The following is a 25,202-nucleotide window of genomic DNA, read 5'->3' on the forward strand; positions in this document are numbered from 1 at the left end:
TAGCCAGCACCTCTCCTAAACAGGTGTTCTACTCTGCTAGCCAGCATCTCTCCTAAACAGGTGTTCTACTCTGCTAGCCAGCACCTTGCCTAAACAGGTGTGCGTTTCATTTGCCTCCAGATTGACAGACAGTCATACCTGGTATGTAGGCAGGATGTGAGATTGGCTCTGATGTCTGTGGTCGGTGTATTCTGTTTGCACAGACTTCCATGACTCAGCACTACCACATTTATGGTACTTGTTATATTTGCTTGACAGACACTGGTAGAATAGAGGAGACTGTTCCTGGGGTTAGATGGAGTGTAGAAGATGGTGGACTTGGCATGTGGACTTTCTATTACCGTAAAGGTTTTTGCATTGCTTTTTCTTACAGCAATAGGTATGTCTATGATACTTTGACATTCCATTAAAATGTAACAAAGGCTCACGACCATAACTCCATGCAGTTTTTCAATTTATGAATCCTCTCCGTCTCTCCTCAGATCCAGTGGATGTGTTGCGGATGCTGCAGCTGCCCTCTCTCCCCGAGGGTGTGCGGAAGGTTCCAGGCTTCTGCACCTCCCGCCGTGCCGGCTCCGCTGACCATGCCTACCGCATCACCAAGAAGGCCCAGATCTCTGCCCCCACCAATCAACTCTTCTCAGGTACCTCTATATCCATGTCTAACTAGGGTCGTGTTCATTAGGCACCAAACAGATGAAAACAGACTGAAACAGTGATGGACTGCCTGGACTTTACCAATAAGAAACGTTCATTTTTGTTTTCCGTTGCAAAACATTTCAAACATCTTCCGATGCGTGCCCTAATGAACACGACCCAGGCCTCAAATGGACTAAAGCTACAACATACCTCATCCCTCAGGTTGACTTGGAAAGATGAGGTCGGCATTACCTGTAAATGGGATGGATTGCTGAAACAATGGACACAGACTTGGGCATACAATTCATGCCACGTGCCTTCTGTGAATTTATTTTTGTAATGTGTAATGATTGCTATTTTTGTCTTTTTCTTTTAGTGGTTCTTATCATTGTTGTTCGGTTTTAGGGTTTATTTTCATCTTACAATTACCTTAAGGAGGTTAGTTGGACCATAACTTTGCAGCTTTAGTGCTAGATTGCTTTTGCGTTAGGCATATAATTATTTCGTGCAAGAGCATGTGAAATGTAAATGCCTTTGGAAGAGCCTAAACACATTAACAGCCAACTAACTACCGTCTGAGACGCTGACGCGCCCTAGGATATCCTGAAAAGTCAAAAGCTCATTTTCTTAGTTTGGTTTCTAGATTTTTCTACACCCACCTTTTATGTCTGTTCACACTTCAATCCTTCAAACCCTCACTTTTAAATTCCAATAAAAGTTGCAACTGTCTACTCTTAGACAGCCCTAACTCATCAATCATCTACCCCTCTACTGTGTCTAATATCCTTCTTCCCCCAATGCCTCCCTCTCTCCCCTCTTCTTTCTTTCCTCCATGCCTCTTTCTCCTCTTTTATTCTCTTCATGCCTCCTCCTCCCCTCATCTCCTCCAGGTCGTTTCCCGGAGAACTTCTCCATTATGGCTCTGGTCAAGGCCCATGCGGGCCTCCAGGCCTTCCTGCTGTCCATCTACAGTGAGCAGGGTGTCCAGCAGCTGGGTGTGGAGCTGGGACGCTCCCCCGTCTTCCTGTACGAGGACCAGACCGGCAAGCCCGCCCCCGAGGACTACCCCCTCTTCAGCGGCATCAACCTGGCCGACGGCAAGTCAGTAACAACACGTCCCGCGGCTCTGTGTTTGTGTGTGTGGGGTGTGTGTTTGTGTGTGTTTGGGTGTGTGTTTGTGTGTGTGTGTGTCTGTGTCAGTATTTCCATGTGTACTGGGGTTTTCAGTGTTTGCATGCATGGTTGTTTTAGTTTTATGCATACACATTACATCATATGAATATCTTCTTCATTAGTCTGATTTTGTAGGGTTGTTATGAGATTTGACACATTTTGCCTCAGTGTCCCAGAACAGTGGTTTTCAAACTTCTCCTCAAGGACCCCCAGATGTTTCAGAATTGTGTTGTAGCCCTGAGCTATGTCACTGATTCAACTTATCAGTGGCTTGATAATTAGTTGACAAGTTGAACTTTGGTATGCTAGCTCTGGAATAGTTCAAATACATGGAATGGCTGTGGGTCCCCGAGGAGAGGTTTGAAAACCCCTGTCCCAGAACAGTCTGGTTTCAATCATGTGAAGTCCCATAAGTCTTTCACACACACACACACACACACACTCACACACACACATACAATTTACACTGTGTACATTGGGGTTTCCTTTAAGCAACCCCCTCCAGCACATTACACAGTTGTGCTTTATCTCCTCCCTGCCTGTAGGTGGCACCGCATCGCTATCTCCGTATCGAAGAGGAACGTCACCCTGCTCCTGGACTGTAAGAAGCGCATGACCAAGGCCCTGCCCCGCAGCAACAGCCCCGTGGTGGACACCAAGGGCATCACCGTGTTCGGAGCACGCCTGCTGGACGAGGAGGTCTTCCAGGTCAGAGGTCACTAGTCACTAGTACCATAGAGTTATACACTGAGTGTACAAAACATTAGGAACAATCTTCCTAATATTGAGCTGCACCCCCTTTTGCCATCAGAACAGCCACAATTCGTCTGGGCATGGACTCTACAAGGTGTCGAAAGCGTTCCACAGGGATGCTGGCCAATATTGACTCCAATGCTTCCCACAGTTGTGTCAAGTTGGCTGGATGTCCTTTGGGTGGTGGACCATTCTTGATACACACGGGAAACTGTTGAGCGTGAAAAACCCAGCAGCGTTGCAGTTCTTGACACAAACCTATTCGCCTGGTGATAATATATAATTCACAAGTGATAGGCTAATATTGTCACCCATCAGATTATTCTTGATTTAATCTTGTCTTTACATATACTAAATAATATATGTGAGACATTTTATTTTGATTTAGAATGGAACATTATCATGCACCTGTCTCGAAACAGGGGCAGGGAGAAAAAATACATGTCTTCTATGCACTTAAATAGCGAATGGAGGACGCTTTTCATGTGGTTCATTTTCATGCCTGCCAGGTAGGCTATACTCCTGTTGTAAAGAGAAGCAATGTGCTTAATATTAGGAAAGTTGAGAAATAAATATAGTAGGCCTAGCCTATAGAAAGCTGTTGGGATCCTCCTCTTTTTAATAGAGGCCATCACACAATTGCATAGCCTATAGAAATGTTGAGCAACATGAGCTCATGGGCTCTCATAAGTGTTTGATTAGATTTTCGATTACATTTGCATTGATCTCAGAGTGATTAGAGGGACAATAGAGTGCTGAGTACCAGGCAGTTAGCAAGTTTGGTAGGCTACTAATGACCATCAGCAGCATCAGAGCTTGGAGAAGCCTAATTACTGTGACTAAACGGTCACGTGGAATTTGACTGCCTTCATGACTCGTGACCGCCGGTGTGGTGGTAATACGGTCACCGTAACAGCCCTACGCCTGGCACCTACTACCATACCCCGTTCAAAGGCACTTCAATATTTTGTCTTGCCCATTCACCTTCTGAATGGCTTAAAAATCCTTCTTTAACCTGTCTCCTCCCCTTCATCTACACTGATTTTAAGTGGATTTAACAGGAGACATCAATAAGGGATCATAGCTTTCACCTGGATTCACCTGGTCAGTCTATGTCATGGAAAGAGCAGGTGTTCATAATGTAGAGATATACATGTCCCAATATTATTAGATTGCTTCCTTTTCTCGTCTCCTCTACTTCCTGAGAACTGATAGGGAGAAAAACGGAATATGGGTCTAACTTCTTTCTTTGACCTATCAAGTTCTTACAGGTTTGTGGTCTTGAAGGAAAGGGGGCTAGGATTGTGAAGGCTACTGATTGTGGTAGCACTTTTATTAAGATATTCAATCTGCTTCAGTAAATAGGCTACCATGTTATGTTATTACCAAGCTCAACCACTCCCATTGACAGGATAACTAATGTTCTTCAATAATCTTCATCTTCTTCTTCTTGTTTGTCCAACAAAAACCTGATGAACCCTTATCCCTTCAAAATCAGCGGATCTGCTTTCAGCTCTGGAACTGATTCAAATTCAATGACTTCTCATTTCAATGAGGTTTTCTGTTTGTTTTCTAATTCCCACAGGGTGATATCCAACAGCTGCTGATCGCATCCAACCCTCAGGCTGCTTATGACTTCTGTGAACACTACAGCCCCGACTGTGACTCCCCTCTACCCAAGACCCAGTCCCAGGACCCCAACACATACGTGAGTAACACAGCAAAACACCACATACACTGAACAGTAACCTGGAAGTGATTTAGGATTCACCATTACACCACTAAGTCACCACAGTATTATAAAGTACCACTCACTATAAATGCAGCTCACGTCACTACAGTCTATCTATGCAGTCCAGCTACTTCAAACATCACGACAACAGCATAAAACAACTTGGACCCACACAAGCTAGTGCAACACAACACATTATAGCATAGTGCAGTGCAATACTGCCATCCTAAACCCAATATTCACTGATATGGTGGCATGTCCACGCAAACCCCACTGCTCACTAAACGCAGTGAGGCCTCGTCATCCTCAGACATCTACAGCTCCAGGAAGTCATCAAAGTGCTGCTCTGTCCTCTCGCATTATGAGTTTGTATCTATCCACTTTCCACAACACCTACGTGTGTTCTGAGGGAATTAAATAAAAGGAGAGCCCTTTGTTTACCACTACAAACAATACACAATACAAACAATGCGGTAATGCTTCAGTAATACAGGCAAACTGATGAGAAAGTGGTCAGAAGTCAAGTCATGTCAATTGTTTCCTCTTGGGAAAAATTGAGTTTTTAATTTGTTTGGGTTTGTTGAAATCCTAATGCAAGACTTATTTCAATAAAGACACACAAGCATTGAATCACAGTTGATTTGCACTCAACTTGAATAAAATGCTTTTTTAGAACAAAAGGGAAAGAGGATGATACAATCAGACTGCTTCTCTACTCTTCATCATTCCATTTCATGACTATGGAGAAGTATCACTTTGGATGCACCAATCACAGAAAACATGTATTAGAAATGCTGCTGAAATGATTGCTGTTGAATGAATATAAATCGGTGTGGTTTTATTCATTGCGTTGGTTTTCTCATTCATCAAGATCCTCCATGTGTCTCCATTACTATGGCTCCAGACATTCATCGACACATGGAGTCGTAATGAATCGAAAAACATTGCTTTTATTTACTTCTCCAATGCACTCGTCCCCACCATATTTCCCCCCTCACTCTCTCCTTTCATGCCTTCCTCTCCCCCCTCACTCTTCGCCCCTCCTGTCCTCCCTTCCTCTGCCTATATCACCTTCTTGCCTACCTCCATCTCTCTCAGTACTTTGATGAGGACCAAGATGACCATGAATACCTCTATTATTATGGGGAAACAACAGACACCCCCTCCTCTCTGTCCATATCCCCCTCCCCACAACTAGGGGGCCCCACTCAACAGGTAAAGAGGGAGGAAGATAATCAAAATAGACAGAAAGGAAGGAGAGATAGAGGCACAGAGAAAGAGGTATGAAGGCAAATATATGTTTCAGGCTCAGTACATGAAAATAGAATGACAATTTTTGCACATCATTTTGTAGATGTTATGCAATGTGAGGGAAATCCCTTTCATAACCCCTGTATGTTTCCTTAAAAAAAAAATCATATTATGAGGTCGCCATGCCTCTCTCCCTGTCACTCTATTTCTCCTCTGTAATACTGCCCTTCTCATGATGTCATTCACACGACCACTCATCCTCTTACATCACCTCGTTTCACCTCACCTATCACATTGTATTAACATTGTGTTATTCATGTTGCAGGAATGTCATTTACATGTTGTCATTGTTGTATATATGAGTATGTGTGGGTATGTTTACAACGTGGGGGCACTGGGGGTTCAGGTACAGCACACACTGCCCCGCTCTCCCTTATTCTCTGGCCACACTGGGCCGGACCAACTGTCAAGAGAAGGAAGGAAAATGAATTAATAAAAAAAAATGGACTTGATATATTTTGCTATAATTTTTTGCAATTGCTCATATGATTATTACCCTCAATTTGGAATTAACAACCTAATGCAGTACATGTTTTGTGCCAAAGTAAGCATTAAAGATAGACTCAGTGATAGCGTCATATCACTGAGTCTCAGTTTAAGCAAATTCTTATGACAAAACAATAGAGCATTTGTCTAAAATGACTAGTTGAGGATGGGGAAGGATTATTCAACTCAGACAGCAGTGGGTGAGAAAGGGCTGCCATGCATCAGGTGTGTCCGTATTAACATATCATTGGCATGTCTGATTCATTATGGGATTAACCACTGCATTTCTGCTTTTCGTATGTATAAATGTAACTGCATGCTTCCACATATTTGACTGTATTATCGGTCTACCTGTCTTTGATCAATATAAGGTATCAATGAGTCTGTCCCCCTGTACGCTCATGGTTATGCATTTCACCTGGATCTGGCATAAATATGCCCCTGTCTGCCCATTTGTCTGTCAATCTCTCTGTGTCTCAGTTTCACTGCCTGTCTAAATACCTGTGTTTGTTAATGTACCTTTTCTGTGTTATATTATCCCTCTGTTGTCAGTATCTCATTATGTGTACTATGCATGTTTTCCATAGCATGTCCAATGAGCTATTCTCTACATACACTACCGGTCAAAAGTTTTAGAACACCTACTCATTCAAGGTTTTTCTTTATTTTTGCTATTTTCTACATTGTAGAATAATAGTGAAGACATCAAAACTATGAAATAACACATATGGAATCATGTAGTAACCAAAAAAGTGTTAAACAAATCAAAATACATTTGAGATTTGAGATTCTTCAAATAGCCACCCTTTGCCTTGATGACAGCTTTGCACAATCTTGGCATTCTCTCAACCAGCTTCACCTGGAATGCTTTTCCAACAGTCTTGAAGGAGTTCCCACATATGCTGAGCACTTGTTGGCTGCTTTTCCTTCACTCTGCGGTCCGACTCATCCCAAACCATCTCAATTTGGTTGAGGTTGGGGGATTGTGGAGGCCAGGTCATCTGATGCAGCACTCCATCACTCTCCTTCTTTGTAAAATAGCCCTTACACAGCCTGGAGGTGTGTTGGGTCATTGTCCTGTTGAAAAACAAATGATAGTCCCACTAAGCCCAAACCAGATGGGATGGCGTATCGCTGCAGAATGCTGTGGTAGCCATGCTGGTTAAGTGTGCCTTGAATTCTAAATAAATCACAGACAGTGTCACCAGCAAAGCACCCCCACACCATAATACCTCCTCCTCCATGCTTTACGGTGGGAAATACACATGCGGAGATCATCCGTTCACCCACACCGCGTCTCACAAAGAAACGGTGGTTGGAAACAAAAATCTCAAATTTGGACTCCAGACCAAAGGACAACTTTCCACCAGTCTAATGGCCATTGCTCGTGTTTCTTGGCCCAAACAAGTCTCTTCTTCTTATTGGTGTCCTTTAGTAGTGGTTTCTTTGCAGCAATTCGACCTTGAAGGTCTGATTCACACAGTCTCCTCTGAACAGTTGATGTTGAGATGTGTCTGTTACTTGAACTCTGTGAAGAATTTATTTGGGCTGCAATTTCTGAGGCTGGTAACTCTAATGAACTTATCCTCTGCAGCAGAGGTAACTCTGGGTCTTCCATTCCTGTGGCGGTCCTCATGAGAGCCAGTTTCATCATAGCGCTTGATGTTTTTTGCGACTGCACTTAAAGAAACTTTCAAAGTTCTTGAAATTGTCCATATTTACTGACCTTCATGTCTTAAAGTAATGATGGACTGTCGTTTCTCTTTGCTTATTTGAGCTGTTCTTGCCATAAAATGGACTTGGTCTTTTACCAAATATGGCTATCTTCTGTATACCCCCCCTACCTTGTCACAACACAACTGATTGGCTCAAACACATTAAGAAGGAAAGAAATTCCACAAATTAACTTTTAAGAAGGCACACCTGTTAATTAAAATGCAGTCCAGGTGACTAACTCATTAAGCTGGTTGAGAGAATGGCAAGAGTGTGCAAAGCTGTCATCAAAGGAAAGGGTGGCTATTTGAAGAATCTCAAACACTTTGCTGGCACCCCAATGGTGGAACAAGCTCCCTCACGACGCCAGGACAGCGGAGTCACTCACCACCTTCCGGAGACATTTGAAACCCCACCTCTTTAAGGAATACCTGGGATAGGATAATGTAATCCTTCTACCCCCCCCCCCCCCCCCCCCCCCCAAAAAAACAAAAAAAACATTGTAAAGTGGTTTACCCACTGGCTATAAGGTGAATGCACCAATTTGTAAGTCGCTCTGGATAAGAGCGTCTGCTAAATGACGTAAATGTAAATGTAAATGTGACTACATGATTCCATATGTGTTATTTAATAGTTTTGATGTCTTCACTATTATTCTACAATGTAGAAAATAGTAAAAATAAAGAAAAACCCTTGAATGAGTAGGTGTTCTAAAACTTTTGACCGGTAGTGTATATGCACACACACTGTACATATTTTTTGTATTTGCCTGAATTTGAATATATCTGCTCCCATCTGTGTATTTTCTTCACTAGTTAAGATATCAGATCACGACCCAGTAAAACTAACTTTTGTGCAATGCTGCTTCTTCTCTGTGGCTATGAGCTCACAGCTCTCTCGCAGTTGGACGGCTCAGTGCATCAGAGGCTTCTCAGTGTGTCCTTGGCTACAGCTTTACCTGACCGTTACATCCCCAGTGCCTCCGCAAGCCACAGGCTCCAGTTTTCATTAGCACAGAGATGCTGCTTTTTTAATATGGAGAATGGCATTACTGGAGAGATCAGCATCCATTGCACTGTACAAGCTGAGTATTAGGCTACACACTGTATTAAATTGACTGCCAAAAGGTGATTCTACACTGACCCCTGTTGTAATTTGAGTCTTGTCATTGGCAAATAACTACATTCCTACCTTGTTCCGATTAGTCAAGGTTTAAATTGGCTGTAAAATGCTCAGTTCCCATCTTTCATGTGCTACATTGACACAAAGTATTTTTAATAGGTGCCCACTTTCTGCTGTATCCAGTAATGCCAGAACAGTCTCAGTAAATTACCCAAGCCTAAGCCATCTTTAAATCACTGTGTCTCAAAACATCCACCCTTGTCTTTCTCTCTCCATCTATCCATCCCTTGTTCCATCATCCCCTCCCACCCCCAAATGTATCTCTCTACCTCTCCTCTCTCAACACCCACCCACCCTCACAAACTACAACACAACACAACCAATACGCATGAACAACAGAAGGATGCCATTGGCAATGCTGACAAACGCAAACCTGTAGTAGTTAAGGCAGATAAACCTGTAGTAGTTAAGGCAGATAAACCTGTAGTAGTTAAGGCGGCAAAACCTGTAGACGTTAAGGCGGCCAAACCTGTAGTAGTTAAGGCGGCAAAACCTATAGTAGTTAAGGCGGCAAAACATGCCCCATCCAAACCTGCGAAAGCAGAGATTGCCAAGCTTGAGGCCACAGCTGCCGCACCTGTCACAGCCAAACCAGCTAAAACCAAACCTACTGCTGCTAAGCCCACCAAAGCCAAGCCTTCCCCGGCCAAACAAGCCAAAGCCAAACCAACTGCAATTGAAGTCCTCCTGGCCAAGATCAAACCCACTGCAGTCACACCAGTGGCCAAGCCCACACCTGCCACAAAAAATGGCAGTGAAAAAAAAGTCAATGGCAAACCTGTAGTAGAGAAGAAACTAAATGGTAATTCCAAGGTCAATGGCAATGCCAAACCTGTAGTTGAGAAGAAAGTAAATGGTAATTCCAAGGTCAATGGCAATGCCAAACCTGTAGTTGAGAAGAAAGTAAATGGTGAGGTCAAAGTTAAAGGCAATGGCAACAGTAAAACTGCTGAGGATAAGAAAGTTAATGGTAATGGAAAAAGCGGCAGTGACAAAAAAGCTAATGGTAATGGTGTAGAAGCAGCAAAACCTGAAACCACTAAAGCCCGGCCAGAAAAAAAAGTCACTAAAGTTCAAATAGAAAAAACTGTGGTCAGCAAAGTGAAATCAGCAAAACCAGAAAACAAAGTAGTGGTAGTAAAAACAGTGGTCAAACCAGCAAAAGCAGAAACTACCAAAGTCGAGGTAGCAAAAACCGAAGTCAAAGTTAAAGTAGTAAAAACCGAGGTCACTAAAATTAAGGAAGCGAAAACCGAGATCACTAAAGCCAAACCAACAGAGTCAGTTGTCAACAAAGTTCCTCCCTTCCTCAAACCTGTACCGAAGAAAGAGCTGCCAAGCCCTGAACCTGCACCCCCTAAGCCAGAGAAAACCAAGGTGGGGCTTGATGTAAATAACATCAAATCGATGACCAAAAAAATGCCTCCCTTTGGCAAGACTGCACTCAGTGGCACCATCGTCCCTGTGCCGGAAAAACCAAAGAAGAAACCGGGCAACGGTTATCAACAGGTACAAACAAAGAGCCCGTGGTGGCAGTCCAGAGCTGTATCTTCCACCTATCCCTTCTAGGAACCAGGTTGTTATCCATCCAGATTTTACTGCCAATGTCCGTTCAACAAGCAGACTTGGATGATAGTTTTAGTTCCGAGTTTTGACTTTAGACACAAATTTGGTGCGCAGAGATTTTTCATATTTTTTATACAATGATACATACCTTCACAATGGGAATATTACTTACATAGATTACAGTAATATTAAAAAGCTGTGACTCTTATTTGTTTCATATTCATATCTATATAATAACTAACTGATTTATGCTTGCTGTCTAAATTATACATATAATTTACAAATCTTTGATTTACCATCTATAAAGCTAAAACTGCACAGTTTGACAGAATTTATGAATTTGCATTAATTGTGACTGCAATGCTTTTTCGAATGAACCACCAACAACTATAGAATTTAGTGTAAAACCTAGGTGGTGGACAACCTGGTCCTCAGAAAGGAAGTTGGCGCATACCAACCTGGACCCTCTCTTCCGTTTATATATCTATATGATGGTGAGAACCTATATGATATAGCGGTATAACAGACTGTCATATTGAAGCATGGCTATCTGTACAGTCTCTCCGTTTCCTTACAAACTCCCCTTCAAAGCTCCTGAAACTCAGAACCTGTTCTCAACGTTCACACAAGGCCTGTTGTCTTTTATTATTAATAATGAGTGGTGCACTAATCAAGTGAATGAGCTGTGTGCATGTGTTTCTTACACAGAAAAAGAAGACATAAAACATATGTACCCACACAATCTGTAGACAATACAACAACATTTTTCACATTTCTCTGTGTCTTTACTTCTCTCAAACGTGTGTTCTCTCAAAGACGTGTCCTTGTCTTGATCATATTTGAATTAAATATGAATGAAGCAGTCTCACAGAAACGAAGCATGCTGAACATGCTTAAGTATCAGTTCAACTTCATTCAGTGCACATTGTAGACCTCTGGCTCAATTACTATTAACATGCAAGTCGAATTGAGATGGGAGAGTATCTTAATGTAATGAAACTCTAAGATGGTTTCTCAGCAACAAAAATGTAATGTCAAAACCATATGTATTACAATGATCAGATAAGTGTGCACTGATTGAAAATAAGTAAGTATTTAGTTATTGTGAATACCTCTGCTCTGATGTTATTTGGAACTAGTTGAACTTGTTCTTTGAGGCTGCTTTTTGTGATTACAACTTTTTGGTTAAAGTCTGTCCCACTTCACAGAGGTTACCAAACAAAATATGCATCCACAATTAATAACATTGATAATCTATCTCACCAGGAGTGGTCAAGTTGAGGCCTTCTCTAACCTTCTGACATCAGCAGAAGAGCAGACTTGACCTAATGAACCTATCATGGCATTGTGGCTTTTTTTACAGTCAAAATTGTTCAGGAATTCAATAAATAAATTTTAGCATGGACAGTTCATCTCGATGATTCCTAAATCTTCCGGATGGCAACATTTATAGTCATCAAGATTTTTTAACTGCTCAAATTTATTTCTAACTCAAAGTGACATTTCTAAACTTTGAAAACATGTTTTGCCAGAGAATTCTTTGGCAAAACTCTTTTGATGTTTGCCTTTTTACCTGACAAACATCCCCTGAAATGTGTCTGATCCTTTCTTTTAACACATCAGTCATAATCCTGACCATCTTTAAACTAACCACCCTTTCTCATTCTAACCTGCCCACCTCATCTTGACCTGACCAATCAGGATGTAGAAACTGCAAATTCTGAGGCTGGCCACACCCCTACAGAGTCGGATTATTATTATGAGGAGGCGGTCCTACAGCAAGAGAGTGAGGTGATTGGACAAGAAGCGACCACTGGCCAGGTAAACTGCACAAAACAGTGGGAGAAGACGCCATCGATATCGCACTAGTTCAAAAGACTCCCCAGCAAAAGTCAATACACACATTCATTATTAGATACTATTATATGCTTCAGAGTAATTCCTATGTGGAGGTGAGCCCAGCCATCCAGTAGTTTAGCAAAGTAGTCTAACAAGTTGTCACGTACCATAACACTCCTAACCATTTTACAATTTTTTTGCCACCAGTGCCATGAGACATGCCACACCTTTTCAAAGAGGAATGCACCACATTCATTTGGGTGTGTCAAACATTTTCATGTGGCTCTCATTTTCCCTAACCCAAGATAATTTTTTGTTCTCATATCAAGATTCTATTTGATAACACATTTAGTCTTGAAATAAGAACAAAAATCTTGAGAAAATGGGAGTCGCATAAGAATATTTGATATACACAACAAAGGAATGGATATCATGCATTCTTGTTTGACAGCATATCTAACTGCATTTTTAGAGTGAATTATAGTGGCTATCCTCAGCCCTATCAGCCAGAATGTGTGACTCTTTCCTCACAGTTCTGTTTTATGTTCTCTTTATTTTATAGGAATAGTTTTTTTATTATTATCTTGGTAAATGGTAAATGAGATTTTTTTTCTGTTGAGAAATACATAGGTTCCTTAATTTCAATAGCCATAATTCTATTCAGTCATTGTTATCTATATCATCAATGTCGGACCTTTTATCAAATGGTTTACATAACCAGCAGTGGTAAGTTGAATAGAAAAAAGAACGTAGTAATAGCTTTGCAAAATAGCAGCAGCTTTTGTTTTCACAAAGTGGGGTGCTTCACCTCATTCTTGTGTGTTTGTGTCAGTGAGTCTTATAAACTAAAATATTATACTGTATGACATATTAGTGTATTGCTAGCCCACAATTATTTTACATCCTTTTCACTAAACTCAATCATTAGACACAAACACACAAGCTGGTGATGAACCATATAAGCTTTGGTGGAAACATGCCATTATTATAAGCCTAAGAATAAACACAAATATGCCTACATGTGTAAGTGATGATGGCCTCAGAAAGACCAGAAGGCTCTTAATGAAATTCATGGAGATATTAATGGAGCGTGAATAAGCCTTCCATGCTTTGGTGAGGGAATTACCTGAAGAACTGGCTGTTCCTTTGATGTCCACCAGGTGTCACTATGCTCTATGTCCCCCTGTCAGTGTCTGTGTTTTTCCAAAGGTAAGACTTACCACAATCTTTGCCGTCTCCTTTTCTCCCGGTATCTCTTTGCTTCTTTATCTATCATTCACTGTCATCCTTTTCCTTAAATTGACATTACTGTCCATTTACTTTTCGTCAATATCTTTGATTTCTTTTCTATGATCCTTTTCTTCTTCTTCTCTTTCTCTTCCTCTCCATTCTCTCTTTCGCTATCTCTCTCTTTGCTCTTTTTCTCTCTTTTGGCACCTCCATTCCGTCATCGCTCTGCCCCAGGTGGAGGAGACATTGGTGGCAGAGGAGGTAGATTTGGCCAAAGCAGGTGGTGAGGTCGAGGCCTTTACTGAGGAGTATGTGACTGGAGACCTTGGCATGAAGGAATACGACTATTCCTACAAGGACTACAACGAGCCCCTGCCTGAAGGAGAGACCGACGGCAACATGGGCCCCGCCCTGTCCGCTGTGACAGACGAGGGAGGCGTAAGTCACTCCGCTTCCACTAAATCTTTATTTCAATCCTAACAGGAACTGAAATAGGATTTGTGTATACTGGGTGTATACTCTACTTAGTATGCATACACAAAGAGGTACTAAAGGCGCAGCAAATGATCTGGCTCGGATCTCATTTGTTTTTAATGCCTGTCTATGTGTATGGCTTCATTTGGACTTGCTATTAAGCTAGAGGTTATAGGTCGCTCTGAGGGAAGGATGCCCTGAAGACTTTTCAGTGAGGAGAGTTGTTAAAAGTTTTCGCCCAACGAGGGGCTGGACTTATTTATATAATTTGTTTATACACTTAGACACTGTGGTCTCTTTAGACTACTCTTAAGATTACAATACCTCGGACATAAAACAGGTGAACTTTATTGCTTCTACAACCTTGTAAATAGCAATATTTTGGCGACCATTTTATGATTCAAACCCACTCTGTTCGCTTGCCTTTAGTAGTAAAGACCACAGTTTATATTATGTCTGCACTGAATGTATCTCTCATTAATACTATGTTGTGTATGTGGTATTATCAACCCAGCACACATCATTTGCAGGTATGTCTTCTGTAACTTGTTTATGATCCAATCATTTATTCAGTTTGATAAGGAGCTACAAAATGTCCTATGAAACGATGCCATTGAGAAATGGTTAACCCATTAAATAGTCCCCTTGCCTTTGCAAACAAACACTACAACACCTAATTTCTCCACGGCCGTGCCGTAGAACAATTTTGAGCTACCTTTGGGTCACGTGTGAATCAACTGTTTTCATGAAGTTGCTTTTATGACTATTTCTACCTCACTCTGTTGGCTACACGTCACGCCGACAGGTTTGACAAAAGCTCTTGGTTGAGTGTGTGTCGTGTCTGTAAGCATATGCATTGACTGCGCTGTATTGTGGGTTACATGTGTGTTTTCCTCAGGCCTCAGTGAGTGCCGTAAAAGGAGAGAAGGGAGAGCCTGCTGTCCTTGAGCCTGTGAGTTGCCATTTATGATGTCATTTAGTTATTATAACTACTCCTGTGCGCTGTGACCTCCTCATCTACAGGGGGCACCACAACATTCAGTAGTCAACATTAGCTTCACAAGAAGCAGTTTAGTATTCCATTGGAATTTCTATGGGAAGAAGTAGCAACGTCTAGCATTGAAATACTACCACTATCTCTCACAGTCTCCATTTTTTTTGCATTCTTCACAGGGTATGTTGATTGATGGACCTCCAGGACCAGAGGGACCAGCAGTAAGTACATTTCATCCACCTCTTTCTACTGAAATGTGTCTCATAGAATAGAATACCTTTATTTACCGTACTCATCCCAACCTCCTCTTCTTCTTTCTTAGGGTCTCCCCGGACCTAATGGTCCATCTGGCCCTCCTGGCTCTGTTGGTGATCCTGGCGAGAGGGTGAGTCTTAATCTTATATTTATATCTATGGTTCTGATAAAGTTATATTTTCTATACGGTTGTCTATGGTTGAGATGTAGTTGTCTTGTTGTGGAGGCTAACTGTGCTGTGCTGGAATCTCCTCCTGTAGGGCCTCCCTGGAAAGGCTGGTATTGCTGGTGCCGATGGTGTGCCCGGCCCCCCTGGAACGTCTGTCATGCTGCCCGTGAGTGTCCTCCTGTCAATCTTCTCTAAGACCCACCCACATTACCTCTTGACCTTTGTTTCTGTCCCTCTCCTTCTCTCAGTTTTCTCTCAACAACCCTCTATCCTCCCTCCCATGTTCTCCCTCAGTTTGCTTACTTCTCCTATTAGGACTCCACTACTTTCAATGGATTAATGATGCCACAATGAATTTGGTGACCATTTTTTCCCTCTCTGTAGTTCCGTTTCGGAAGCAGTGGAGGAGACAAGGGTCCCATCGTCTCAGCACAGGAAGCCCAGGCTCAGGCCATTCTGTCTCAGGCCAGGGTGAGTGATGAGAGTTTAACACTGTCCATCACACTGGTTTATCACACAGCTTTAGTGCGCTCGACAAAACATGACAAAACAAATGATTTAACAAACACAGCATAAGGACAACATGCAGGTTGAATGCAGTCTCTTTTGGTCAGTGTTCTTAAGCAGTGCTCATGTGTTCTTCAGCGTGTGTTCAAAATGATCTAAGTAATGGCTAAGTGCTGACATGGCCTCTTGTTGTTTCTACTTTCTCTTAGCTGGCTCTGAAGGGACCACCTGGACCAATGGGCTACACTGGACGCTCAGGACCCCTGGTGTGTACCGTCACCTTTCCTCCATCACATTTCCTTAATTCACAATCTGACGATGTATCATAATATTGACCATGTATAGGTGGTCACCAGATCGTCATGGGGATAAAGTAAACAGAGTGGCTAGGCTATTTGATTGATGTCTGTGTGTTACTCTGTCATAATTATTGTTTCTGTTCTATCTCAGGGTACCCCTGGAAGTCCTGGGCTGAAGGGTGAGGGTGGGGATCCTGGACCTCAGGTAAAGAGATATTCATCCCAGAACCACGTCTGTGGACTTCTTTCCCTGTATCTGGCTCTGACCACAGATTGACTTTATATAGGTTATTTTACACCACTCCAGTGCTGGTCAGTTCCAAAGAGACGGTTGTTTTTTCCTCAACTGAAATGTAATAGTAGAGACTATTTCTCTATATGTGTTTATAATTGATACTCAATTCAGACAGGCATTCATTAAATAAAATAAAATGTTATTTGCCACATGCACCGAATACAACAGGTGTAGACCTTACAATGAAATGCTTACTTACAAGCCCTTTACCAACAATGCAGTTTTAAGAAAAAAAGTGTTAAGTAAAAAATTGATAAGTAAAAAATAACAAGTAATTAAAGAGCAGCAGTAAAATATAATAACAGTAGCGAGGCTATATACAGGGGGTACCGGTACAGAGTCAATGTGCGGGGGCACCGGTTAGTCAAGGTAATTGAGGTAATATGTACATGTAGAGTTAAAGTGACTATGCATTGATAATAAACAGAGAGTAGCAGCAGCGTAAAAGAGGAGGTGGGGTGGGGTTGGGGGACAATGCAAATAGTCTGGGTAGCCATGATTAGCTGTTCAGGAGTCTTATGGCTTGGAGGTAGAAGCTGTTAAGAAGCCTTTTGGACCTAGACTTGGCGCTCTGGTACCGCTTGCCGTGCGGTAGCAGAGAGAACAGTCTATGACTACGGTGGCTGGAGTCTTTGACAATTTTTAGGGCCTTCCTCTGACACCGCTTGGTATAGAGGTCCTGGATGGCAGGAAGCTTGGCCCCAGTGATGTACTGGGCTGTACGCACTTCCCTCTGTAATGCCTTGCGGTCGGAGGCCGAGCAGTTGCCATACCAGGCAGTGATGCAACCAGTCAGGATGCTCTCGATGGTGCAGCTGTATAACTTTCTGAGGATCTGAGGACCCCATGCCAAATCTTTTCAGTCTCCTGAGGGGGAATAGGCTTTGTCGTGCCCTCTTCACGACTGTCTTGGTGTATTTGGAGCATGATAGTTTGTTGTTGATGTGGACACCAAGGAACTTGAAGCTCTCAACCTGTTCCACTACAGCCCCCTCGATGAGAAGGGGGGCGTGCTCAGTCCTCTTTTTTTTCCTGTTGTCCACAATCATCTCCATTGTCTTGATCACATTAAGGGAGAGGTTGTTATCCTGGCACCACACGGCCAGGTCTCTGACCTCCTCCCTATAGGCTGTCTCATCGTTGTCGGTGATCAGGCCTACCACTGTTGTGTCGTCGGCAAACTTAATGATGGTGTTGGAGTTGTGCTTGGCCATGCAGTCATGGGTGAACAGGGAGTACAGGAGGGGACTGAGCACGCACCCCTGAGGGGCCCCCGTGTTGAGGAGTAGCATGGCAGATGTGTTGTTACCTACCCTTACCACCTGGGGTTGGCCCGTCAGGAAGTCCAGGATCCAGTTGCAGAGGGAGGTGTTTAGTCCCAGGGTCCTTAGCTTAGTGATGAGCTTTGAGGGCACTATGATATTGAACGCTGAGCTGTCGTCAATGGATAGCATTCTCACGTAGGTGTTCCTCTTGTCCAGGTGGGAAAGGGCAGTGTGGAGTGCAATAGAGATTGCATCATCTGTGGGTCTGTTGGGGCGGTATGCAAATTGGAGGGGGTCTAGGGTTTCTGGGATAATGGTGTTGATGTGAGCCATCACCAGCCTTTTAAAGCACTTCATGGCTACAGACGTGAGTGCTACGAGTCGGTAGTCATTTAGGCAGGTTATCTTAGTGTTCTTCAGACATGTATTTTGTTCTTCAGGGCCCCAGAGGACCACAGGGTTTGAGCGGACCTCCCGGCAAATCAGGAAGAAGGGTAAGTGAACGCCATCTGATCCTCATTACTGTCTTTATGGATGCGTCCAAAATGGCACCCTATTCCCTATGGGCACTGGTCAAAAGTAGTGCACTATATATGGAATAAGGTGCCATTTCGGACGCACTCTATGTCTACGTTCCAATGTTGATACTAGCATACTACTTGTTGGCATGCCTAATACATTACTTCACACTAAGTGGTGTGCTATGTCTAGAGCCATGCAGATTAGAATACATGTGAATGCTGTGACAATAGCTGTGAACCCTGTGGTTCCCTCTATCTCTCCTCAGGGTCGTGCTGGAGCTGATGGAGCCAGAGGCATGCCAGGAGAGGGTGGGCCTAAGGTAAGCTCTCAGCTGCTTGTTTTGTTTGTAAACATCTTATTTTCTTCCCAATTCTGTTCTATGATCATATACTTCTCTGAATCTGTCTGTATGGTCAAGACTTTGCATGTGTGTTGCTTTTTAATCGTTGTTCAGGTCACATTCATATTTTTCCATTCTCAGTATGGATTTTATGTGATGCTCAGACTTCCAACTGCATCTCGAACATGCCGCAGTATTGTGTTGGTGATATTGCGTTCTAATTTGTTTTCTCCACCACTTTACACGATGTGTCTGTCTCTCGCAGGGTGACCGTGGTTTCGATGGCCTGCCTGGATTGCCTGGGGACAAAGGACACAGGGTGAGTTCAAGGTCAAAGGTCAACACAGCACACCACCATAGAAATATAGTAGAGGACTCATCGAAGAGAGGTTGATTATCATATGAAATGAAATCGTGTTACATCAAGGGACTGGGAAAACCAAACCACTCGGTCTGGATCTATTGTGACTCATGATTATGAACCAGGAAGGAGGACCCTGTCCTATCAAATGAAAGGAAACAGAGTGGAATAGAAGTGTGGTTAAGCATGCTGTTGTTTTAATTGTTTTCCCTCCCTCTCTGTTCCACCATTCTAGGGTGATACCGGAGGACTGGGACCCCCAGGAGGTCCTGGAGAGGACGGAGAGAGGGTAAGTAGTTTGGCGAAACATCAGACATTGACCTATCAGTCCCATGTCCCCATAGAGATCTATACAACTATGAGTCTATCAGCCAGAACTACAGTGGTTACTTAACTATAACTACACACACTGAGTTTACCTTCATTTCTCACCATAGTCTTTTAACGTGATCCCATTCATCCCTCAAACTCCTTCCTCCTTTCTCACATTCTGTCTCTGTCATTCACCTTTGTCTGTCTGTGTCTGTTGTTCCCAGGGAGACGATGGAGACATCGGACCCAGGGGACTTCCAGGTGAACCAGTGAGTGTATTTCTGATGCTACTGTTGACATTGGTTCCTCCTTACTACCATCACCATTCCATTTCTGGGGGATGTAGTATGTATATTATGTTGTTTATAGCGGCTAGCTGTTTTAGCTTGCTCGTCATTGACCAGTTCCTGGCTCCTTCTCTCTGTGTTAGTTTGTTGATTTGCTCTTGTTTTTAGGGACCTCGTGGTTTGCTCGGGCCTAAAGGTCCTAACGGAATCCCCGGACCTCCTGTAAGTACACACATTTGTGCACCACACTGGAATGTCAGTTTTACTCAAAAAACACTTGGCTGTGAATCTACACTGCAAAAAGTGAAATCGAAGCAAGCCTAAATATCTTATATTGAGTGATAATTAACTTACAATTAGTGTTATTTTCCTTTTCCTACCAAGCTAAATTATCTAACGTCATTGGCAGATCATTTTGCTTATTTGAACCTAAAAAAAGCTTAGTACAAGTAATTTATCTTATTTCAAGATCATTAAAAATATATATTTTACCTTAATCGTCATATGAAGGTACAATATTGTGAAAAATATCTTGAAATAAGATCAATTACTTGTATTAAGCCTTTTGTAGGTTAAAATAAGTGAAAATTATTCCAATGACAGAGTCCCCTAAAACAGTACCATGACCAAGCAAACACTGCACTGGGATAGTTTCACTATATCCCAGAATGAGTCCTTTACCCTCATACTACCCCTGAAAGTACTAAGCACCCCTAAAGTAGGCAACTATATGACCAAGAACCACACTGGAACAGTGTCAGTAGACCACATAACCCTCATGCCACCCCCTAAAAAGGCACTACAGTATAGGATAATGTTCTTATCACTAGTACACATCTAGATAGTCATTTTGTAGCAGGCCACTTAAGGTCATGTGTTGTGTTGTTTACCCTGCATATATCTTTTTTTTTTTTAGGGTGTGCGTGGAAACGACGGGCCCCATGGTCCTAAAGGAAACTTGGTCAGTGGCAGTGAATGTTTTTCTGTCCTTTTGTCCTCTGTGGAGTTGAACATATTGATGTATTCCCATTGAGAGCAAACGATTGTTAAAGTCTCAAACCATCTATTCTCTCTTCCTCCTCTGTCCCATTGTCTCTCTCAGGGTCCCCAAGGAGAGCCAGGCCCCCCAGGACAGCAGGGTACCTCAGGAACACAGGTGAGAGACGCCACAGAGCAGGGGCCACATTATTGGGGACAGATTTTAACCAATTGAAACACTTCAAAATAACTGTATATACTATTCTCTTTTTCCCCTTACAATGATGTGGGATGATTCAATGAAAAATAAGCAAGCTGTCCAATAACAATAAGCAAGCTGTCCAATAACACACCTGTAGTCTGTGGTACTGCCCAAGTGATGTATCTCTGACCAGATCTGACCGTATGTGTTTGTTTCAGGGAATGCCAGGGCCACAGGGAGCCCATGGGCCCCCAGGAGAGAAGGTAAGATAACAAAGTGATCCATGACTGTCGTGTGTGTAATTACTATGTTATGAACCTCCATAAAGATATTCACTGTACGACAGGCTTGACTTTGTCTCCATAACATGTCACAACTAGTGAAGCGTCATATTCAGAATATGAATTTAGCCAGGAATGATTAAGGACACAAAATATCTCATTTTGAAGGTGCGTCGTATACTTTGTTTCTTAGGCGATGATAATGTTGTTATCAGTATTGTCGTCAGTAGGCCAGTAAACTCATGACTCTCCTCTCCTCTCCCAGGGCCCCACAGGAAAACCCGGTCTGCCAGGAATGCCCGGAGCCGACGGCCCTCCTGTAAGTCACAATCTCACTGGCTTATATTGGACTCATCAGTACTGTATGTTATAATAGAACAATGAAAACATTACTGGTTATCTGCAGTTGTTTTAACATGCGATGACCTAAATGCATTGGACAGAATGTCACTGGTCAAAAAGGTCAAGTTCTTTATTGTATTTCCATGGAACACAGTGGTAAGAATAAGTGGTCAGCACATGTTGAATTGAAGTTGCCCTCAAACCTCTCTTGACCCCTGCTACTCTCCTCCCCTCACAGGGTCACCCAGGAAAGGAGGGACCTGTTGGCACCAAAGGAAACCAGGTGAGTTCCTCTCATCGTTTCTCTCCTGCACAGTATTCATAGAATATAGTCAACCTCCCCACCAAAATCCCCAATGTGTCGTATGCAAGATGGCTACCTAATTGTTGTGTCTTGCATGTTGTGTCTTGAGTGAGGTAGTGCATTATTAACCCTATCTCCTATCTTCATACAGGGTCCCAACGGTCCTCAGGGAACTATTGGCTATCCTGGCCCTCGTGGCATTAAGGTGAGATCATTACTTGTTATTAATCTGTGATGATAATGCCTGATTAATGACTGACCTCCTAATCCTGTTGTAATTGCAGGGAACTCAAGGTATCCGTGGACTGAAGGGTCACAAAGGAGAAAAGGTAGGTGACCTCATCCAGTGTATCAATGATTGACGAATAGTATATGTGACAGTAAAATATCTTATTTTATTTTGGTATTTGTTATTTTATTAGGATCCCCATTAGCTGTTGTGAAAGCAGCAGCTACTCTTCCTGGGGTCCACACAAAACAGGAAACATGACATAATACAGAACATTAATAGACAAGAACAGCTCAAGGACAGAACTACATATATTAAGATTCAAAGAAGTAGCCTTCACTTTGAGAACTGATGCTGGCATCTTAAAAGTGATGTACAATGCTGGTCTTGTGTCATGAGGACAGCAATAACGTGGGCTAACACCTCTTAAACATTTATGGTAGTGTTTGGGTTAGATTGATGGACATACCTTTAGAAATGTTGTAAAGTTATGTCTCTCAGCCCACAGACATTTATTTTGTGAATGACAAAGTAATTGTAATCCAGTTTTAGAGATCAGCCACTGGTGTCAGTACTTTTAGTTTAGGACCACTAGGGGGCGTACAGTGGAACACTTTTAGACAGGAAAGCCACACAGGTGTCAAGTTCTTTGCCTCTCTCTCTGACCTAAACATGATAAGATATTGATTCTGCTTTTTGTACTTTTCATATTATTCCACAAACATTTTCATCATTCTTTATGTTGTAAGAGTTCACAGGAAAACTTTATTTGAATTTGTGCATTTTAGTTACACCATACCAAGCACTTGATTGACCATAATTATAAAGCCTTTAGCTTTCAATATTCACCACATTTGTCTTTTTTAGGGAGAAGATGGCTTCCCTGGAATCAAAGGAGACTTTGGTGTCAAGGGGGAGAGAGTAAGATTAATGTAGTTTATAAATGATTCCTCTAAATAATTGTATTCAAGTATTATGTCTTGTTTTACAATGTCATGTTACGTGTTTTAAGTTATTTACAAATGTTTTACGTTGTGCTTATTTGCATACAATTGAATGTACATTTTAGGCTTATGGATTGATTTGCATTTGATTGATGCTTATGTGTTTTATGTATCAGTGTTGATTGTTTCCCTGTGTGTTCCTGCTTACAGGGAGAGGGTGGAGTGCCCGGCCCCAGGGGAGAGGACGGTCCTGAGGGGCCAAAGGGCCGTGTTGGGCCCCCCGGCGAGCTCGGACCCATCGGTCTGGTCGGAGAGAAGGTGAGAGGAGGGTTCCTATTGCAGGGACAGAAGTTTGTTTATCTTGATTAAAAAACACTGTTTGAAAGTATCTCATAACACATCTACCTGGTTAGCTAGTGTACACTCATAACAGTTTGACAAACTTTTACATGATGATGGTTCTATCAATGTTGTTGGATTTTTGTCATTTTGATAGGTTTGTCATAGGGTCATTGATGACAATATCTGATTGCAGGGTAAACTTGGTGTCCCTGGACTTCCTGGCTATCCTGGAAGACTTGGACCTAAGGTAACGACAACCCCTGTTTCCTTCTTATTGTTTGCAGGTAACAATTAAATGTTAGCATATTAAAGGGACTGACAATATGGAAGCTGGATTGACGAATGATTGATGTGTTTTCAGGGCTCCCTCGGTTTCCCAGGATTCCCTGGAACCAACGGCGAGAAAGGAACAAGGGTAAGGTTGCTAACGATGGGAATTCAAACTCTGTTTTGCTGTACTTTGTAAATTGGATATGTTTTGTAGAAGTACTCACAGGCACGCCTTTCTCTCCTGATGGTCATGGAGGCCCCTGTACTATGCATGATGTAATCCATGTCTAAAGTAATCTGCACTGAAGTTGATGATGATGTTGCCGGTGTGTCTGTCTTACGGAGTCTGTGTTTCTTCAGGGTCTAATTGGAAAGTCAGGACCTAGAGGACAAAGAGGACCAACGGTACAGTTCAACTCTACTCCACTTATTTATAACACTGTTGATTATCAAAGTCTCTCTTTATAGCTCATCCACCACTGATTACAACATGGGTCATATTGGATAAGGAGCAAACAACAGTTTGGTTAGTTTACTGAGATGAACCAACATGAAGTGGATGAGAACCACTCAACCAAATACCCTTATTATTTATAATTGATTTTCCAACTCTCTCCAATAGGGCCCCAGAGGTCAGAGAGGGCCAAGAGGATCTACTGGAAAATCAGGAGCCAAAGTAAGACAGTATCTATAATACAATATCAACAATACAAACAATACATCAATCGCAGAAAATTATGACAATAGAGATTTATGGAGGTTAATGCTCAACAGCACTGTCAGTTCACCTACAGGCCACCAGGGAAGTCACATGTCATAATAAGGCTGTAATATTGGTTAGCTGCATGTGATGGTAGTAATTCTGGGCTTCTATTTATTTCTTTTTGCAAGGGTACATCAGGAAGTGACGGCCCATCTGGTCCACCAGGAGAGAGGGTAAATTGTTTGAGTTATCATTTATTTGTTTACTGGTAGACATTTTGTCGTGCCACTATAGCGTACATATTGTTGTGAGACTTATACCTGTCCTTCTCCCATTGTATCTTTCAGGGACTGCCCGGACCTCAAGGAGCAAACGGTTTCCCTGGGCCAAAGGGACCTCCCGTAAGACTACAATATACACTCTATAGAGCAATATTAATTTAAGATGTATTTTTATTAGTATAGTTTGAAACTGTAAGTGCCTTCTTGCCCTTAACTCTTTCTATTTCCTACCCAGGGACCACCAGGAAAGGATGGACTGCCCGGACACCCTGGACAGAGAGGAGAAGTTGTAAGTCTGCTTTCTTGTCTGGAACATGCGGCCATGTTGCGTACAAGCTATCAGAAATAAATGAATCTTATAAACAGCGCCTTGTCTTCCTTTTACTCAATCGTGTTGTTTTTGTTGCAGTTGATCTACCGTTACATCCTCACACGATAAACACATGATTACCTGAGCTGCATTAGGGGTTACACAAGGCTCTATTCAATGCCCAGTTCATTTTGTTTTCTCTTCCATAGGGATTCCAAGGAAAGACTGGGCCACCCGGGCCTCCAGGTGTTGTTGGACCTCAGGTAAGATTAATGCAACTTTTTTAAATTGACATTGTCCAGTGTCCAATGT

General features: G+C 42.4%; 1 protein-coding gene across 1 annotated transcript in view; it reads left to right on the forward strand.

The window, feature by feature from the left end:
• Nucleotides 1–209: 209 nt before the first annotated feature.
• LOC311106864 (uncharacterized protein) overlaps nucleotides 210–25,202 on the forward strand; it is a gene marked incomplete at both ends in the record, with an annotated part of 35,354 nt that continues 10,361 nt past the window's right edge. The window contains 38 exons of the mRNA XM_084149248.1: nucleotides 210–234; nucleotides 483–644; nucleotides 1,530–1,740; nucleotides 2,358–2,520; nucleotides 4,151–4,273; nucleotides 9,329–10,498; nucleotides 12,257–12,376; nucleotides 13,859–14,062; nucleotides 14,997–15,050; nucleotides 15,272–15,313; nucleotides 15,415–15,477; nucleotides 15,608–15,682; nucleotides 15,901–15,987; nucleotides 16,233–16,289; nucleotides 16,474–16,527; nucleotides 18,323–18,376; nucleotides 18,670–18,723; nucleotides 19,010–19,063; nucleotides 19,341–19,394; nucleotides 19,642–19,686; nucleotides 19,873–19,926; nucleotides 20,621–20,665; nucleotides 20,807–20,860; nucleotides 21,103–21,147; nucleotides 21,431–21,484; nucleotides 21,746–21,790; nucleotides 21,963–22,016; nucleotides 22,096–22,140; nucleotides 22,908–22,961; nucleotides 23,195–23,302; nucleotides 23,520–23,573; nucleotides 23,688–23,741; nucleotides 23,957–24,001; nucleotides 24,219–24,272; nucleotides 24,488–24,532; nucleotides 24,647–24,700; nucleotides 24,816–24,869; nucleotides 25,100–25,153. Coding sequence (XP_084005374.1) covers nucleotides 210–234; nucleotides 483–644; nucleotides 1,530–1,740; nucleotides 2,358–2,520; nucleotides 4,151–4,273; nucleotides 9,329–10,498; nucleotides 12,257–12,376; nucleotides 13,859–14,062; nucleotides 14,997–15,050; nucleotides 15,272–15,313; nucleotides 15,415–15,477; nucleotides 15,608–15,682; nucleotides 15,901–15,987; nucleotides 16,233–16,289; nucleotides 16,474–16,527; nucleotides 18,323–18,376; nucleotides 18,670–18,723; nucleotides 19,010–19,063; nucleotides 19,341–19,394; nucleotides 19,642–19,686; nucleotides 19,873–19,926; nucleotides 20,621–20,665; nucleotides 20,807–20,860; nucleotides 21,103–21,147; nucleotides 21,431–21,484; nucleotides 21,746–21,790; nucleotides 21,963–22,016; nucleotides 22,096–22,140; nucleotides 22,908–22,961; nucleotides 23,195–23,302; nucleotides 23,520–23,573; nucleotides 23,688–23,741; nucleotides 23,957–24,001; nucleotides 24,219–24,272; nucleotides 24,488–24,532; nucleotides 24,647–24,700; nucleotides 24,816–24,869; nucleotides 25,100–25,153 — 3,843 coding nt within the window. The remainder of the gene's footprint in view (nucleotides 235–482; nucleotides 645–1,529; nucleotides 1,741–2,357; nucleotides 2,521–4,150; nucleotides 4,274–9,328; nucleotides 10,499–12,256; nucleotides 12,377–13,858; nucleotides 14,063–14,996; nucleotides 15,051–15,271; nucleotides 15,314–15,414; nucleotides 15,478–15,607; nucleotides 15,683–15,900; nucleotides 15,988–16,232; nucleotides 16,290–16,473; nucleotides 16,528–18,322; nucleotides 18,377–18,669; nucleotides 18,724–19,009; nucleotides 19,064–19,340; nucleotides 19,395–19,641; nucleotides 19,687–19,872; nucleotides 19,927–20,620; nucleotides 20,666–20,806; nucleotides 20,861–21,102; nucleotides 21,148–21,430; nucleotides 21,485–21,745; nucleotides 21,791–21,962; nucleotides 22,017–22,095; nucleotides 22,141–22,907; nucleotides 22,962–23,194; nucleotides 23,303–23,519; nucleotides 23,574–23,687; nucleotides 23,742–23,956; nucleotides 24,002–24,218; nucleotides 24,273–24,487; nucleotides 24,533–24,646; nucleotides 24,701–24,815; nucleotides 24,870–25,099; nucleotides 25,154–25,202) is intronic.

Source organism: Coregonus lavaretus, assembly GCF_964263955.1.
Source record: "Coregonus lavaretus genome assembly, chromosome: 3".
NCBI lineage: Eukaryota > Metazoa > Chordata > Actinopteri > Salmoniformes > Salmonidae > Coregonus > Coregonus lavaretus.